Source organism: Neodiprion virginianus, chromosome 2 (assembly GCF_021901495.1).
Source record: "Neodiprion virginianus isolate iyNeoVirg1 chromosome 2, iyNeoVirg1.1, whole genome shotgun sequence".
Taxonomy (NCBI): Eukaryota; Metazoa; Arthropoda; class Insecta; order Hymenoptera; family Diprionidae; genus Neodiprion; species Neodiprion virginianus.
The window spans coordinates 27475133-27492802 of NC_060878.1; the positions used below are offsets into that span (position 1 = coordinate 27475133).

Below are 17670 nucleotides of genomic sequence, written 5' to 3' on the forward strand. Positions count from 1 at the left end.
GACTAGAATTCATTCCATGCAAATCGCTTGGCTAGTAGTCGTCAGTAGAACCAGCAAAGGGTTGGAGCAGCCGGCTCAAGTTTTCGAACCCTCAAGGAGTACAAACTGCCGAATTAATTGAACCCTTCGGTTAAAGGTTTTCCTTTTAATCGCTTCGACGTTTACTCACCTCCGAGTTTCACGTTCAGCAAAATTTTACCAAGAAGCGGTGAACAGAAAATTTCCTTCTCATCAATGCTGCAGAATCTTTGTACATTAATTCGTTGAATTTTTTCATACTTGGAGTTACCTTGATGAAAATTTTACACAAGAAATATTTATTCACCAAGGTTACGTTTATACGCTGTTTTCATAGTTTTCATAGCGATTTCCCATCGCTCCACGTCTCACTTCATTCACTTTATATCTCCGAGCGCGTTTCGCGAAACTTTATCATTTCCAAACTGTCAGCAACACGGTTTTCTATCCAATCTGTACGACGCGTCGCTTTGGTTTTTCAATAAATCTTGGCGAACAGCGAAGATTTTTAAGGAGAAAGACGAAAAGCGCGAGGCTATCATCGCGAGTGTTTGGAGTTGCGACGATGGCGGAATACTTCGAAGAAGTCGGCGCATCTTTGTCGTGAATGCTTAAGGGCAAGCGCTGCTTAATTTCTCGCGATCGAATTCTGAGGGAAACTAACGTATATAAAGAGTGAAACTCCGGATTCTTCATGTATGTATACATGGTCAAACGGTTGTTCGTGCTTGAATTTTTAACCCCATGTAAGTAAATATTATAGGTATGTGCATACATGCAACGAGAGAAATTTTTAGTTCCAGTTACCGCTCAGTCCTTGACTGTTTTTATTTTTTACCACAATCGAAAAATATAGTTCTAAGTACAAAATGAAAATTAGTTTTCTAGCTGTTACCGAAAAGTCTAGTATCCGTTACTATTCTTTCTCGTTACGATAATTGTTGCTATATTTTCTTGCAACCGTTGCGAAAATTTAATGCTTGTGCAACAATAAATTGACGTTAAAGCCTTATTTAACTAAAAAAGTAGAGTAAACCTCAGAAACTGATTTTGCGTTGCAATTACCAAAAAAGGATCGGCGATAGCGCAAAATAATTACGCGTACCTCGTTTTTCCTAATTCCAACAATGTTCAAACAGTTTTTTTTAACGACATCTGCTTTACTGAATTTTTTTAGTTACTATACGAATAAAATTTTCCTCAGTGTGGGTATATAGGATTTATACGTAGGCATAGATACACGTACATGCTTGAGGTACGTACGTGTATTGACGAATTTATTATCGCGTGGAATTCGCACGACGACGATGCACGCGGTGGGAAAAGCTGCGTGATATATGCGTGTAACGTTTATTCATATCCTGCGCCGCGGGTTCCGTTTTGGCCCAGACAAATTAATCATCGATGTAAAGATATAAATTGATGAGAAAAGTGCGTTGCTGTGCTACCAAGAATAATTTTACACCGCATTTCGAAACTAAAAGGCTCGAGGATACCTACAAAAAAAAACTTCAACTGTCGAAACTTGAGAAATATATTAGGTATTCTTTTTTTTATTTCGGTCATCGTTTTTTATACCATTGTTCCAACTCTGAATAGCGAATTATTTCATATTTCTCTCCGCAACCGTTATTTTTTTTCATATAAATTCTCAAAGGTCAAAACAGGACAACGTTCGTGAAAATTTTGAAAAAATTCTTAAAAATTCTTCGGATAAAAAGCGATCATTTGAGGTGAAATCCGGAAGTAGAAACTATCCTTTTTACATTCATTTGACTTATTTCAAAAATAAATAAAAATTCCTAAATTCTTCTTGGATACTTCCAGATTTCGTCTCGTATGATCGTCTTTGACGAAGAATTTTTGAGAATTCTTTCAAAAATATGAAAAATGTAATTCTGTTCTGATCCTTGAATATACATATAAAAAGATAACTATCGGAGTTAAAAATCTGAAATAATTAAGCAGTGCTATCTAGAGTTGGGACAATCGCATAAAAAATTATGAACGAAATGAAAAGTGGTGGGGAAAAATCACTTGTCGAGTTGGCGTGGAATACCTTATATATAAAATTTTGCGCGGAGACTTTTGAAGGATAATTTGCCTATATATGTCGTGATTTTAATTACTTAATGAGCAAGGGTCGAGAATCCTTTCTGTGTAAAAAATAATGCGCAGAATATTACTTCTCGGTGGTTCGAAAAATCGCCGAGCCTAATTTGCAGATATACCCTCGAAAAGTGTCGGAGGCTCGACGCAAGCTCGATTAGACTCTCAACCCTTCGTATAATCCTTGACGAGAATGAGAGAGAAGGCCCTTGAATTAATTTGCGCATAGTAATTATAATTAGCATTACTGCGCTAATTTTCATATTATTTTGACGATTAATTTTACACGAATACTCCCGACAATGTAATTTATGATCACTGTAAAACGGCTGGAAATTGCTCGCGGAACGTGCTATACATGCAACGTCTGAAAGAATTTCTTTGTTATGGAATTAGCCAAGATAATGATGCGGTGAAAATGATGAGCTTAATTTTTATTTTCATTGTTTCAATTCCACGCGGGTCAAAAATTGTAGTCTAATGCAGTTTAATCTAAAGTTCAACGTAGACTTAACAATTTTAAATCATTGAGTATTATTCAAAATATCGTTACTTATACTCAATTTTTCTCTAACTTTGGTTGTTCAACGAAAATTTTAGAGTGTATAAGCGAAAGGAGAGGAGGATAAAAAAAGATTCTCGAGGTAACCAATAAAACCAATATCGGGAAATTTCCACTCAGCGAGAAATTGGGTTTTTTGTTTTTTTTTTATCGAAGGAGGGTGAAAGGGAATTGCATGAATCTGAAATTTAAAACCATCGGATTCAGAGCTTCATCGCTACAAAAATTATTCGGATTTCATTTCCCGAATTGTCGAAAAATGGTATTGCATCGAAAAAATTCCAAGGTTTTAGAGGTTCCAATATATAATCGTATGATATCGTAACATCTCATAAGATTTCAAACTTCTTATGCGATCTTTTCAAGTGATTACAAGTCGCCCGAGTAAAAATCAAAAAACAATTATAACCTGGTTTTAACATCAATTACATCACAGTATTTGCTGCTCCCATAAAAATTCGCCAAATATATATTACACGAACAACAATTTTCCCCCCTGCAGCATCGCAAGCACGACGCTTTAAGCCCGAATCTCGTTACACGGATTTTTGAATCTGATCATTTTTGCCTTACCAAATACATATCCAGACGTTTACCCGCTGCATATCGTTACGAAGATGCCATCGAATACTTCGAAAAAATTCAAATCCGTGCAGCTGCATCAACGGAGAGAATTTGCAAGAGGAGGCGGGGGGGGGGGGGGGGGGGGTGCTGCAGGCGGTAGCTTCCCTCTGTGGAAACGGCGATGTTTCACGTGATCACCGATGTAGATTTCAATTGAGCAATGCCCATTGATAGGGGCAGCAGCGTCGAAGGGATGGGGGGGGAGGGGGGGGCTTATGGGGTGGAAAAGGGTGGGGGGGTCCTGAAGGGCCATAATCTACCCCCGACAGTCACTCGAAATTCCTGGTATACAGTGGGCAAACCCTAACGATGGACTAACATTGATTTTACTGGCACTAAAATTCAACGCAATTTAACAATGCAGTTTCGCGGTTGCTCGACTACTACGAGCAGCAGTCCATCAGCTTATCTGCATTCAGATCCTTGTCCACCAACCCGGCAAAGTTTTTTTTTTTTATGTCTGGTTCGTTTTGCGGCGACATTTGTTGCCTGGAATTCAGATCACGTTGACGAAAAATCAAAAATTGATACGCGAGGATTTTTTCGGAGTATTGTGGAGACCCTAGAATTTTATCGAGCTTTTTTGTACTTTGTTGCAGATCTTTAGACAGATTTCCTGCTTCGCGTTTTTGCGAATTTTACTATCGTGAAGCTTTTGGAGGAAATTATTGAAAAATCGTAAAATTAATGTCAACTGAATGTGGTATTTCGGATTTTCCTTTTGTTGTTATTCAGGATATTGTCTCTCGATTTAGTAGAAAAGGTGGCTGAACGGATCGAGTTGGTAATTTCAAATAAGTTTAGTTATACTCTTGAATTATGTTTCACATTTCTTCCAAGTGTAATGTATCGAAATTAGGTAAATGAATAAAGATTTTCTTAATGTCTTTCATCATCTCGAGAAATAATTGGCATATCCAGAAAATGAACAATATATTTTCAAATCACGTTGCATTCAGTCTAGTAATCTGTGAAAATCTCTGAAATCTTATGTTCCGAGTTCTCTTAACGCGATAAATATTTTGTTGGAATAACAATTTTCTCATCTATAAAAATATAATTGAAATTCTGTTAAATCTTGCACAACCTTCAAAACTCTATGCCATCATTTGGAAACTGAAATTTTGTGCAATCTTTCGACCCTTTTCGAATCTCCAAAATTCAATAAAATGTTGTGAAATCCTCGAAAATCATTCGGCACTATTGTCATTTCCTTTAAGTATTGGAAATGTACAAATATTTTTCCAGATTATTTTAAATACCGGAAATTGGGTGTCAGACTTTTGAACTTCTTTAAGATTGTGTGTAACATTCAGAAATGAGTAAAAGACTTGTAGAAAACTGTTAAAATTCTCCCTCAGGATTTTGCTCGAAATTCTTGAAATCGTGTGCTTTTCAAGAACCAAGTTTCACAGGCTACATAATTGCTTGCAAATATTATCGCAAGTCATTAAAAATCGCGAGTATCAGTGTGACATATTTCGAAGTATTGACGTCTGTTAGAAAAAGCTGCTCACTGCTGAACCGTTTCTTAATGAAATTATCAGAGATTATTGATATCGTTTTAAGGATCGCGGAAATGAGCGTATCATTTTCATGACTGCAATTTCTATCCTAGAATGACGCGTCAAAGAAATTGTGCTAGAACGACGATTGAAGCTTCGTCACCGGGCATCGGAGTCTGATTGCGAAGTATAGAGAGTTACAAAGTAACGCGGACGAGATGCGTCTTCTTTGAAAATCTCCCCCTGTGATCTTCGCCTTTGAAGATGCTGCAAAGATTCGCTGCTTCGAATGGCGTTCGTCGGGGAAAGCTGCAGGTAAACGCTGTGCGCAAGAATAATTTCGTACAAGGAAACTGCGTCGCGTATACGCGACGTTAAAAAGTGGTGAATCAAAAAGACGCGTGCAGAACGCCTGCAAGTCGAACTTGCGTCGCCTTTGAACGTTTTGAGTGGCAATTACTTGCCCGGTCCTCAAATTACTTACTCCAGTAATTTTATTCCTCCATCATTCCCCCTCCTCGTCTCCCTCTTTCTCTCATTCTCTCTCTCTCTCTCTCTCTCTCTCTCTCTCTCTCTCATAGCACTTATACTTACTGGCTTATTCCGGCTCGCTGCCATGGAATCTAGGGGTCTAATTATTCGCAAATTCCCTTCTTCTCTTGAAACGCCTTTCATTTATACGCAGTTATTTATTTCCAACTCGAGTTTTCTTCACTCGTTGCCCACGTTGTACGTACATACCAGCCATGGTGATTTTTTGAAAGACGCAGGGTCCTTTGAAGGACAATCGGTAGAATGGTATAATTTTCACCCCTTCGCGATAAGGGGAAGGTAGAGAACTTGTGTTAGACATTTTGAAACTAATTCAACCTACGATACGTATCCGATATAACGATTTCCAATTTTCATTATGGGTATGCTGCTAAGATTTACGTGGTCAAAGATGTGTATTGAAATATTTCGGAATATATTTTGCAACGTAGGTATTTTTGCTACCAATAAATTTAATATAACTTATTATTTTGATTTTAGGACGATGCAGGATTAAACTTTCTATATTATTTTTTGTATTCTTAGAAATCCATTCCGAGGAAAAATATCCTATAGATTTATAGAATCCCTGAAAAAAAATTTTCTTCATCAAAAAATTATAATTGGATCAAAAACAACATAGTTTTATTATATTGTAACGATCTCGCCTTACGAAATATAATAACTGGTTCGTTGAGCGTAAAAAAATAAATTACACAGTGATGATGCTTTTATTGGCCTTGCGTGTTTTTAAATAAAAGTCAAAAACAAGACTGTTTTTACAATAATACTGGTTCACGCAGCAACCTTAAATGTATTTTTTTTCGCTCAAATTTTCAAACATCCATTTCTATAAAATAACACAAATGTTGCTGTTTCATTCGTGTTCACTCCCATTATCATGAATAAAATTATTGAATATTTTTTGTAAAACTTTACCCTCTTCTGCTAACTTTTCATTTGAACGGATTAATACCTGAGTGATCAGATATTTATAAACCCATCCTCAGTTTCACTTGAACCGAGTGGCTGAGGCGTTTGAAAAATGTTTTATATTCCTAAATTCCCCCCTCCCCCCGCCCCCGCCGTTACTCCTTCCCCTCTCCGTTGTACGAAAACGGGGATATTCAAAGGAGGGTTCCGTTGTCTACTGCGGAGGGTTGAAATTTGGTCAATCCTTAAACGCGACCATCCGAATCCTCGTATATAGTGTGTCCAATAACCGAGATTGGCTTTCCGCGGTTTCTCGGCGAGGTAATCTTTCCAAGTCTTATAAAAGGGGCGGCAGAGTCCCCGCTGCTATGATGCGCCACGCAGCTTCCGTATAGCCGCGTATAGAGCGAGGACAATATCTAATAAAAGACGGAGTGAAGTGCCTTCGGGCCCGCGAACCTTCGAGCTTTCGAGCTTTACTCTTTTATAAAGCCTCAAGAAATATCCGAGGGCAGGGCCCATCTCCCCATTCCTTCGTCCCTTCGCTTATCTTTTCACAATTTCTATCCGCGACCTCCGCCCGCGTCCTCGCTGTGTGTATTTTCACAAACGCGCAAGCTCACTCGTTCCGTTTGCATTTCATCCTGAGAAATCGTTTCGGACCTCGATAACATTCGCGTATGTATATCGCGAATCGGAATTGAGGGTATTTCAGAATTTCAAGTTTTTATACCGAGCGATTTATCAAAATGTTTTTTTCACACCTTTTTATCCCTCTGCAATTAAGATAAAAAAAAAAAAAAAGCTTCGAACATTGGTAAATTGTATGATTTGCGATATCGATAGCGATTTGGTCGCCAATGAAAGTTCGATAAATTGATGGACTTTGTTAATCTTTGGTTACCTTTTAATTTAACGCTGTTCCGATGAATGAAGATGTCGAGAAATCATAAACAAAGAGAAAACAAAAATCAAATGTCAATAATTGTGTCGCAATTTTTCCTTCAACGACATTGAAGATTATGTTATAAAAATGTAATTATATTATGCAACTGTATCGGTACATTATCATTTTTTTCAGTATGACGGGGAATCGAGAAACTGAAAATAAAAAAGTACAACGAAGACGTGGAAAATGAGAAAAAAAAAAAATACTACCCACCCGTTTACGCTCAAACACGCGTTCGCATTATTCATGCAATATCTCGTCACTCGTGCAATATTCGCGTAGCATAAACGCGAACTTTTTTAAGCCTTGTTTCACCGACATTGTTAAAACGCGCAACATCCCTTCTCTTCGTAATATCTAGAACGAAAAATCTGCTCGACATTTTGCAAGTTGTTATATTATTCACGACACGGAAAATTTTTTCACTATAGTATATTTTGTGAAAACGGACGAAAGTTGGCGATTGCGACGAGCGTGAAGTTTGCGTCTGAACGAAGCGAGGGCGGCAATCACGCGAGTTCCTATCGCCAAGTTTTGGCCCTGGTCACACACGATAGTTTTTATAACAAGAGAATGAAGAGTGATGGGGCTTTGCGTGGTAGTTTTGCGGGACGCGAGTGGTCAATTTCCTCTCCCTAGGGACGAAAGTGAAGCAATTGTGGACTGCGCATGCGCAAAGCCTATCTTTACAACACTGATGTGAAATTGGCGACTTTCGTCCCGCCAAACTGTCACGTAAAGCTTTTTTTGCACTCTTCATGCACGTGTAATGAAAAATCTTTAATTTACCCACGACGTGATGTTGTAATTATTACCGCGAAAGGTTCTTTTTTTCACAATAATGATTACAACTTTGATAAGTTGAACTGAACAAGGTAATACGAATTCAACTCGAACACAGCACACTGATGTTTGTAGATTGAAACATTTTTTTTACTTGTTACGGTTAATAGAAGATTATAATAAAACGATATCATTCTATAATAACACTTCAAATTCTGTTAGAATGACGAGAAAATTTTTGTAACAAAACATAGTACGAGTTATGATAATCGGAACGAATATTAACGCGTAGTATATTTTCCAGAAATATCTATCGATGGATAAATCTTACAGAGGATTTTCTCTTCTTCCTTTTGTGATACAGACATCGATGTGAATGCGGAGAAATGAGCCTCCGTCACGTTCGCGATGAAATGCGACGATGTGAACGTTTCACGTTGCTGGTGATGTTTTTGGGGGGCTGGTTTCAATCAATAACCCCTGTTTGCCGATCATTACTTACTGTGTAATAGATAAACCGTTATAGAGAGATATTGCAGTGCAGCCTGTGTCGAAATTATTTTAAACCAAAGATTCTTGTCTGTGTGCGTATGGTTTGCATATACATGTATGCATACGGTCTATATCGATGCATAGTGTGTACAAATAGATATATGCAAGCAGGCTGCTTCATCCCGCAACCCCTAATAGATTCATTAGGGAGACCGCTGCACCCGCAGCATCCCTAAACCGCCCTAGTCGGACTCTGTCAATCTCTGCCACGCGGGGAATATCATAAATCTGATTACTCCTCGGTCACCAATACCCGAAACCCACGGCACGGTGCTGCAATCCCAATTTATTTCACCAAACGTCCATTTTTTATGTCATTTCTTTTATACACCCTCCAATGTTTGGCAGTTGCAATTTTGTTTTTCTTCGTCTTATCATCTCTTTCTACAGAATTTCTGAACTGAGAAAAATTTCATTTGTTACAGTAACTAGAAAGATTCAGTAAAACAGGTATAGTTAAAAAAACTGTTTGAATATTGCTGGAATTGCGAAAAACGAGGCACGCCTAACCATTTTGCGCTATTATCGATCCTTTTTTGGTAATTGTAACGCAAAATCAGTTTCTCAGGTTTACTCTACTTTTTTAGTCAAATAAGGCTTTAACGTCAATCTATCGTTGCGCAAGCATTAAATTTTCGCAACAGTTACAAGAAAATATAGTAACAGCGATCGTAATCAGAAAGAATAGTAACGGATACTAGACTTTCTGGTAACAGGTAGAAAACTAATTTTCATTTTCTACCTAGAACCATATTTTTCGGTTATCGTAAAAAAATGAAAATTGTTAAGGAGTGCGCGGCAACTGGAACTGAAAATTTACGTCATTTCTAAACCATCGATGAATTGATGGTAAATAGTATTTTACCACATTAATTAAAATAATACGCAAACTTTTCGAATTTGACTGTAAATCTTCCTTTTTTTTCAAACATCAGATTGTTCTGTTTAAAACAACGGATGTTTTCATGCGTAGGTAATTACTGTATTATACTCCAGCAAAATATATAATACCTGTCATTCGTATAATTATTTTCAAGTTCAAAGTGTCCGTTATAAGTTCGAAAATTATCTAAATTTTCACCCAACGTCTGTCTTTCAAAATACGATTTACTTACTATAAATATTCACACGTTCAAGGAATTTTCAAAAACGTTGATACTAACTTTGAAAACTTTTCTCAAACATCGGATAATGGATTGAAAAATTATCTCAACATAAATTCAAGTGTTACACAGCTGGAATAATAATACGCCAGACAGTAAATAAAATTAGAGATCTTCAGGGTCGATTCGGCAGCTATGTCCAATGTATTGAAACGTAAATGCCAGCTTTCGCATCTTGTATTGTAGGTGCATATTTCATTCTTAATTGTAATAATCCAACAGCTGCGAAACAGCTGCGGAAGAATTTTTGCAAACGAGCTATGCAGGTGTGGGTTATACGATCAAGTTGCGTAAAGCGAGTCTTGAATATTCTTTTGCAAATTTTAATCTCTTTATCTCTCCTCCTCCGCACTTCTTTCACCTTTAGGTATACGCGTAGTCGATTCAGGGCGAAGCAGCTGTGGATACATATTCATATTTCCTCGTCTGCTTCTTCTTCTTCTTATTATTTTTCTTCTTCTTTTCTTCTTTCGGTTTTCATTAATTCAAGGCTTCTAACCCTTGCGTCCCTCGAACCCTACCCCATTTTTTTCTTCCCCCCTCAATGTCTCAAGTAAAGCTAACCACCTTTTCGAAACTGCAATGCAGCAACGTGCAAGGGTGAAAGTATCGCTGTATCGCATAATTTCCACCAACGCGGAACGTCGTTATTATTTACAAATATTTTTCCCTTTTTCTTATAATTCAATATAATTCAACCAAGGGTGCAGAAGAATTTCGCTCTTGTAGAAAAGCAAGCCAAATTTTTAATACGGTGTGTAAATATTGAACAAAATATTTCAAACTCTGTACGAAGTGTTTTTAAATCCTTCAAAATCATTTGCAATCAAATAAGTTCCTTCGGATTTCTTTAAATATCGCGAAAACTTTTAAAGTTTGATCTGAAATGACGCAAAATCTTCCGAAATACCGTAAATCCTGAAAGGATTGTTATTAAAATTTCATAAGATTTATGCAAATTATTATTTGAAGATTTTCATAGACTTTTCAATGTTAGAAGATGCTGATTTCTCATTTGGATCAAATGACCTTCCATTCGCACACAGTATACTTTCATTTTGTACCGGCAATACTTTTTCGTGTGTAAGCAGACGATGCAGATGCCGAATTTTTCACTGGGTTCAGAATTTAATAAACCTTTTTTAGACCTACGCATCGAGAGCGCAGCTTGTGATATTATTTCGAAATACACCCGGTATACCAAGTGTGGATAATGGTCTCGTTATGGACCATGGATTCTCGAAACTCCTCTTTTGGCTGTTTCCCCGCCTTGGCAGCAGGGCGAAGGACTGCGAGCCCAGCCAGCTCCATAAACCACAGAGTTCTGGCGTTGACAGCGGTTCCCTGCCCGTATAGATAACGCCAGGCGGGAGGAACTTTGCTTCGAAAAATTATTACGACAAAGAAAAGAGGCGGATACCAATTCCCCTTTAAGGGTACCTCCTATGCCTGTAAGCTTATACCCACTTTTACTTTTACCCAGAGAATGAAGTCCAGCTGACGCGGAGTCTTTGTTTTCAAAATTTCATATCATTTTATCGAACAAGCATGAATGTCCCGTACACGGAGTCGATGAACATCGAACAACGAAGTCTGTTAGAATGTTTAGGATTAAAATTAGAATTTATTCACCTTGGGACTAGTCCCCTGAGGTAACATGAAAAGTTGACATAGAAATACAATAATATAATAGCAGAAAAATTAGATGACGATATAATGAAATAAAGAGGTGAAATTCGTCGGGTGTAAATTCAGCATTTTTATTGTCATATTTTTATCAATTTTATCATCTTTAAAATAGTTTCATTCGTTTCTGTGAATCCTTGTATCCTAAGATTTTCTTTGTCATTGCACCAGAAGCGATTCAGAAATCCAAATTACAAAATCGGAATTATGATATTTGAAGCGGTGTTCAAATTCAAAAATGCGAATGACCAATGGTCAAATACTTTAAATCTCATTGTAGAAATTTACATTTCTTCAAGATTAATTGAATTGCTCGATCTTCTTGAGTTGTTGGAATTGACTGAAAATTGCAAAATTATGAATTTGTAAAAAAGTTGTAAACAAAAATGCGATTTTTGGGTTATTCTGAAAATCGAAAGATGCATCTTTTGCACAAATGCTAAGATACTGGCAACGCATTTTTCTAATGTATTAGTATACAAAGCCTCTCAAATAACTTTTTAACGATCTTTACGTTACTCCTTATATGTCTAAATCACTTTTTTAAAGAATAAAATATTCCGATCCTTCGAACAATCAAAAATCCATTTAAGCTGAGAAAACGAAATTATCAGAAAAAGTGTTCCAGGCGAGTAACAAAATGATAAGCACAAAAATGAACGAGGGGAAAAGAACCTGACATTAGGAGCGAAATTCTGCTACAGTAGATCGTTAAGTTCCATGTCTGGAAGTGCAACGTGGTCCTCTGCGGTTTGGCCAATGGATTTCTCGGAGTAGAATTACTTTCAGTCCACCTTGATGAGCGGAGTAGAAGACGGTTCTATCTTTTGTTGTCCCAGGTGTACGAAGAGAATGTACAAATTGGCGGACTCTAACTCAGCCTGACTTGACGAGGTTCTTTGAGGCACGGTGGTTCGGTGACAATGTGAAATCAAGACGTTGTGGCCTCCCGGAAGGAAGGAAACACGGCTTTATAGCTACTGCGGTGGGAAAAAAGAACCACCAGTGTGGGCTCTTTTCAAACCTTTCTTCTTCTTCTTCTTCTTCGGCTCCTCCTTTTTTTCTCTCCCCTTATTTCGCACAGTTGACGAAGACGTCGCGCGTCAGATTGGAACCCTGAATAGCTAGAAGCCGCCTAGCGAAAAGCTATTACAGCCTCCTTTGTGCTACAGATTAAGAATCCGCTTTTTCCTAGCTTCTGCGACACGCATTCCTTAAATTTTCGTCGAAAATACATGCAGAACTGCTCTGTAACACGCGTGATACGAATTTTTTTTTTTTTTTGGCTTTTACCGTCTCCACGTTCTGGAAAAATTTTCCTTCGCGTTCACGGCAACTTTCAGAATACAATAAAGCCCGTTTATATTATTATATACAATTACTTCCAGCGGTGGTAAACCAGTAGCACTTATCGTTGACCTCGAAAAATCGTTTTGCACTCACCGTTTCACTTCAATTTTACTATAAAGCATCCTTTTGTCGAGGAACGCAGCTACTCTTTCCGTTGTAAATCACGTCCATTATACTTTTCTTGACTGGAATTAAGGTGTATCTACAATTGCGAAGAATATTTTGGTAAATTACATCCATCCGGTTCCAAAGACTGCATCGCTCTTTGAATAACATTTGGATAATCATTATTTCACGTTGACAGCGATCTGAAAAATGTGGCGATGTCTCGGAATGTTTAATTACTGAGATTTAATTGAAGTCATCGTGATAATGTTGTTGCGGAATCAATATTGCGCAGTGATTTCAGTTTGAAAATCGATATTTCGAACACAATTCTTCATTAATCCTAGCAAAATAAATGTAAGGTGATCACTTTGATGAGCTTGATACCATACAAAGAGGCTTCATACATACTAAATATTGCGTAATAAAGATAACTTGCAATTATTACTTTAAGAAAAGTATTTATTATTCTCCAAAGATACGATCATCGAATACTGAACAAAAAACTACCGGCATACAAATCACATACCTATGGTTTACATTAAACGTAGGTTTACTTTTCCATATCAATGCGATTTTCGTTGTATGTACGCATGTTCTGTCTCCCGCAAAAATCATAGTGGCTTGTGAAATCTTTTCTCCACAGATCCGTCAGCATCCGAGTCCTCCGGTGCCGATGACGAGGCGGGTGGTACTCTGACGGAGTTTCGCCGACGTAAGAACAGCCTGTACAAGACAACGGGTCGCAGCTCGCCGTCGCTTCTCGAAGAGGAAACGCTGCCCCCAGGAGACGCAGTGATAGTAGATTGCGTGGCATTGGTGCATCTCGAAGCGGACCAGTCGCCAACGGATCCTGGTCAGCCGGTGCGGCATCCGTCGCCTTACTACTACGGCGACCTCTTCAAGGCGAGCGAAGAACTGCCGCGTCCTCAGCCAGGAAGATACCGGAAGAGCGTGAGCCTCGACGTCCCGGGGGAAAGATCGAGGACACCGGGACTACCAAAGAGGAATTCGGTGGCCGGTGATGGTGGTGGAACGTTCAACAACAACCAGGATCTAGTGAGCCCAACATCGGGGAGTGAGCAGCATGCCGTACCTCACGGTGGGAACGAGATACTTTCATCGTGCATTATCACAGAGTGGGACAGCACCCTCATGCCGCCGCATCGCCTCCTCAGTCACGACATACCGAGTGCCGTTTGCACCTGCGTCGTGTCACCGGACGATGAGGATGTAGATCCGCCCCTGCGCCAGGCGCGCAAGCTTCGCCGGACTCGAAAAATAGACCCTCAGCTAGTCCTGCTCGAGGACGAAGCCGACGAGGACGAGGAGACCGCCGACAAGGAGGAGGCAGAGATGGCCAGGCAGCGACGTCTCTACGAGACCGCGTTCGACTCCAAGGTCAGCCGATCGGACGACGACCTCGACGATCATGACCGTCTTACCAACCATCCGGTCCTCCATGCACCCTCGAGGATCACGGCGGTCCTGCAGCCGAAGGCCCCGTCCCCGGTGCCGGAGCCCTTCCACGCTTTCGAGCCGGTCAGCTGCCCCGTCAACAACGCGTACGCCTCGAAGGAGCGACGCAAGGTAGTTTTACTCCGCCCAAAACCGATTCCGAGCCGCCTTCAGCAAACCGACAATATATCGTCTCTGTCCCAGGACATCGAATCCCTCCAGGTAAACTCCAGCGACGAGAAGAACTCCTCGCCCCGGCTGCCGCTCCGCGGTTACGCGCCCGCGCCGCCCTCGCCGCCATCGACAGCCCCACTTCCGGCCAAGTTTCACGGCCGGAAGGACCATCTTCTTCTGAACATACGCAGCGCTCCGAATCTACCGTCCCAGGCCGATCATCCGCGGCTCAAGGACACGAGACTACCAGTGAAATCCCTACGCGCCAAGGAGTCGCCACAGAGCAGCGAGGGAAGCATACTGGAGATTAAGGGACGGCCAAAGAGCGAGGCTCCCGATGCTCAAATGCGCCGGCTTGACAAGGAACTGATCCTTGAATTTAAGGGCAGGCCAAAGGAGGAGAAACAACGTCCTCGGAGCCTCATTCGCGAGACCCGTCCGATAATGGAGTTCAAGGGAAGGCCTCACGAGGCTGAGGAACACCTTCCGAGACCACGGAGAGAGGCGGGAATCCTCGAGTTTAAGCTTAGGACGACTCGCCGGAGGATGGGCTACTCTAGTACGGAGAGCATGGCCACCAGCAGCAGCGGCGGGAGCATGGAGTCCCTGAGGAGCAGCACCAGCGAGGGAAACAGGTCGACGAGCAGCTCGGAGAGTCGGCACAGCACGAGTCTAAGCTCGCACAGTTCGGACAGCGGTAGCACGAGCTGCGTGAACAATCATCAGCAGAACACACTGACCGGCTTCTTGACCCACCATACGAACAAGCTCCACATCCTGTCTCCGATATCGGACAAATCGTCGCAGGAACCGGCCTCTGAGACGTCGGATAACAACCGAAACAACAATTCCCAGAAGGGTTCGCCCGAGGAGGCGCAGACCCTGACCACTGAAAACCCAACCGTGAACGCGAACAACGTGACATCGCCGACTGACACTTCGTTCAAGAAACGCCGGACGCCTCAGAACAAGAATCTCATCAATCTCGCCCTGCAGTCGTCCTCGTCCGGTGACACTGAAATTCAGGGATCGGACAGCGGGATCTCGATCGAATCTCGCGCCGGGATAAAGTGCAAGCCCTTCGGTTTTCACCTTCTCAAACCGCAAGTCGATAACCTCAACCTGGTCCACAATGAACCTGAACTCTCTGACCTTCCGTTTGACATGCCGAAACTACGCAGACGGCGACTTCTCATGCAGCAGGACGCCACCACATCCGGCAGTGCCACTAGCGTCGATCTCCGCGACCTTCCGTTCGACATGCCTAAACTACGAAGACGCCTGAGGTGCACTCAGAGTATCGAATCTAGTGCGTCACAGGCCTCGTCGAGCTTGTCTGTACGTGACATTGACGTCCCTATCTTGTTCGGTGAGTCACCACTTTGAATAAAAATATTGAGGTATGTTACAAACGGAGGCTAAGCATTTTTCAAATCAGATGTACGCCTCTTCATCAGTATGTTCAATTCTGTTTGGAATCATTATGTGAAGAAATTGATCGGTGTAGATACCATGGAACAATTTTCTGACGAGTGCGAAAGCTTGGTATCATATGGTATGAGACTAATATGAGTTAGTGTTACAATGGTACCAAATTATCGTCCATAGAAGTATACAGCGGTATTCTTTTTACAGTGTATGAAGACAATCGAAACTACTGGTCGAAATTTAGAATTTTTCGAAATCATGGAATAATTTGAAGTCTTACGATTGTACAGTCTTTAATTAAAGTACATACGCACTTTTCGTTTCAACATAACGTTTGGACTAATAGAATGAAATGATCGTCAAGCTGATGACGTAATATTTGAACAATGTTTAGGTATTATTCGAACAGCTCCTGGGGTCGATAATACTCTTCCTTTCGAAGTGGAATTGATAACATCTCGAGTTTCTCGTTGATCTTGACGTAAAAGTACCTACCTAAGATAATATTTTAGGAACATCAAAGTTTGAAAGCCAGGCAAAAATAAGAGATACCCCTTTAATATTTTAAGTACCGTGGCAGTTTGACACTTGATAATTAAAACCACTCAGACAGTGTCTAACGATGTTAGGACTCACTTACTTAGCGTCACGGAGTTTTCCCCTCGGCAGATGCGCGTGACCTTTAAAAATGGAATGCCCACCGCTTAGCGCTTGCGCTACAGTTTCTTCATCGAGCCATTTTTAACCCGAAATAATATTTTTCCAAAAAGAACCTTTTACTTTTCTCTTCACCCCTAACAATTCCTGGTCGTCGGGCACTTTCACGCTTGCTTCTACCATTACTCTAAAGGATAGTAATTTGAGCCTGGATTACGATCGTCGCGGTAAGCCCTGTAATATATGTAATACCAGAGCACACGACGTTGGCCCAACTGAAATTAGTCAGGCGATTAAACTGCAACGTATAGCCCCGGGCTGAGCGAAGACTCCCCCTGCGACTGGGCGACATCATCCCTGTTTTGATGGGAGTTTGAACGATACCCGTCTGAAGCATCTTCGAAGCGCGGTTATACGAATTGCATGCCCATTTGTAACATAAACGCTACATTCGCAGGTGTTTTGAACAATCTGGTGCTCTCTTGGCTGAGAAACCAAACTACGAAGGACCGTAAAAACCTCAAAAATTCAACTTCTAGTATGGTTTATCCGTAACGCTGGATAGTCACTGATCATAAAACTTGCATTGTCATACAATTTTTTGATCAGAAGTTTTTGATGAACCGCTTTCACTTTGAACGCAGCCATGTGTAAGATGGTTTTTATCATAGATCCTGAATTTATCCCGCAGCTCGTATACTTCAAAAAACTGTTAAACGAGTTCCCTGACAAGAAACGTCAGTTTGGTGCCCACCTCCGATTTCGTTGCAACTCATGTACATTGTAGAACGTTGAAAATTATTTGTAGAAAAATATAATATATAGTTTTATAAAACATACCGGTGATCGATCAAATACTTTGAGCAGGACATCAGCAATCAAAACCGCAAATTTTTATGCGGTAATGAACTTATTTTCACAGTAAAGTTGAAACACGAAGTCTGATATCTATTCTCCTGAATTTTCAAAATACTTATCACAAAGGTGCTTTGTCGCGAGTGGAAGAGTCTAGGAAGTTTAACTGGCTGTTAAATCAGGGTCAAGCTTATCCGGGCAGAAATCCGTTTCCAATCTGAGTCCCGA

General features: G+C 40.5%; 1 protein-coding gene across 1 annotated transcript in view; it reads left to right on the forward strand.

The window, feature by feature from the left end:
• The window catches only part of LOC124296969 (uncharacterized), a 127513-nt gene that overhangs the window by 98745 nt on the left and 11098 nt on the right, over nt 1–17670 (forward strand). The window contains exon 5 of the mRNA XM_046747475.1: nt 13517–15871. Coding sequence (XP_046603431.1) covers nt 13517–15871 — 2355 coding nt within the window. The remainder of the gene's footprint in view (nt 1–13516; nt 15872–17670) is intronic.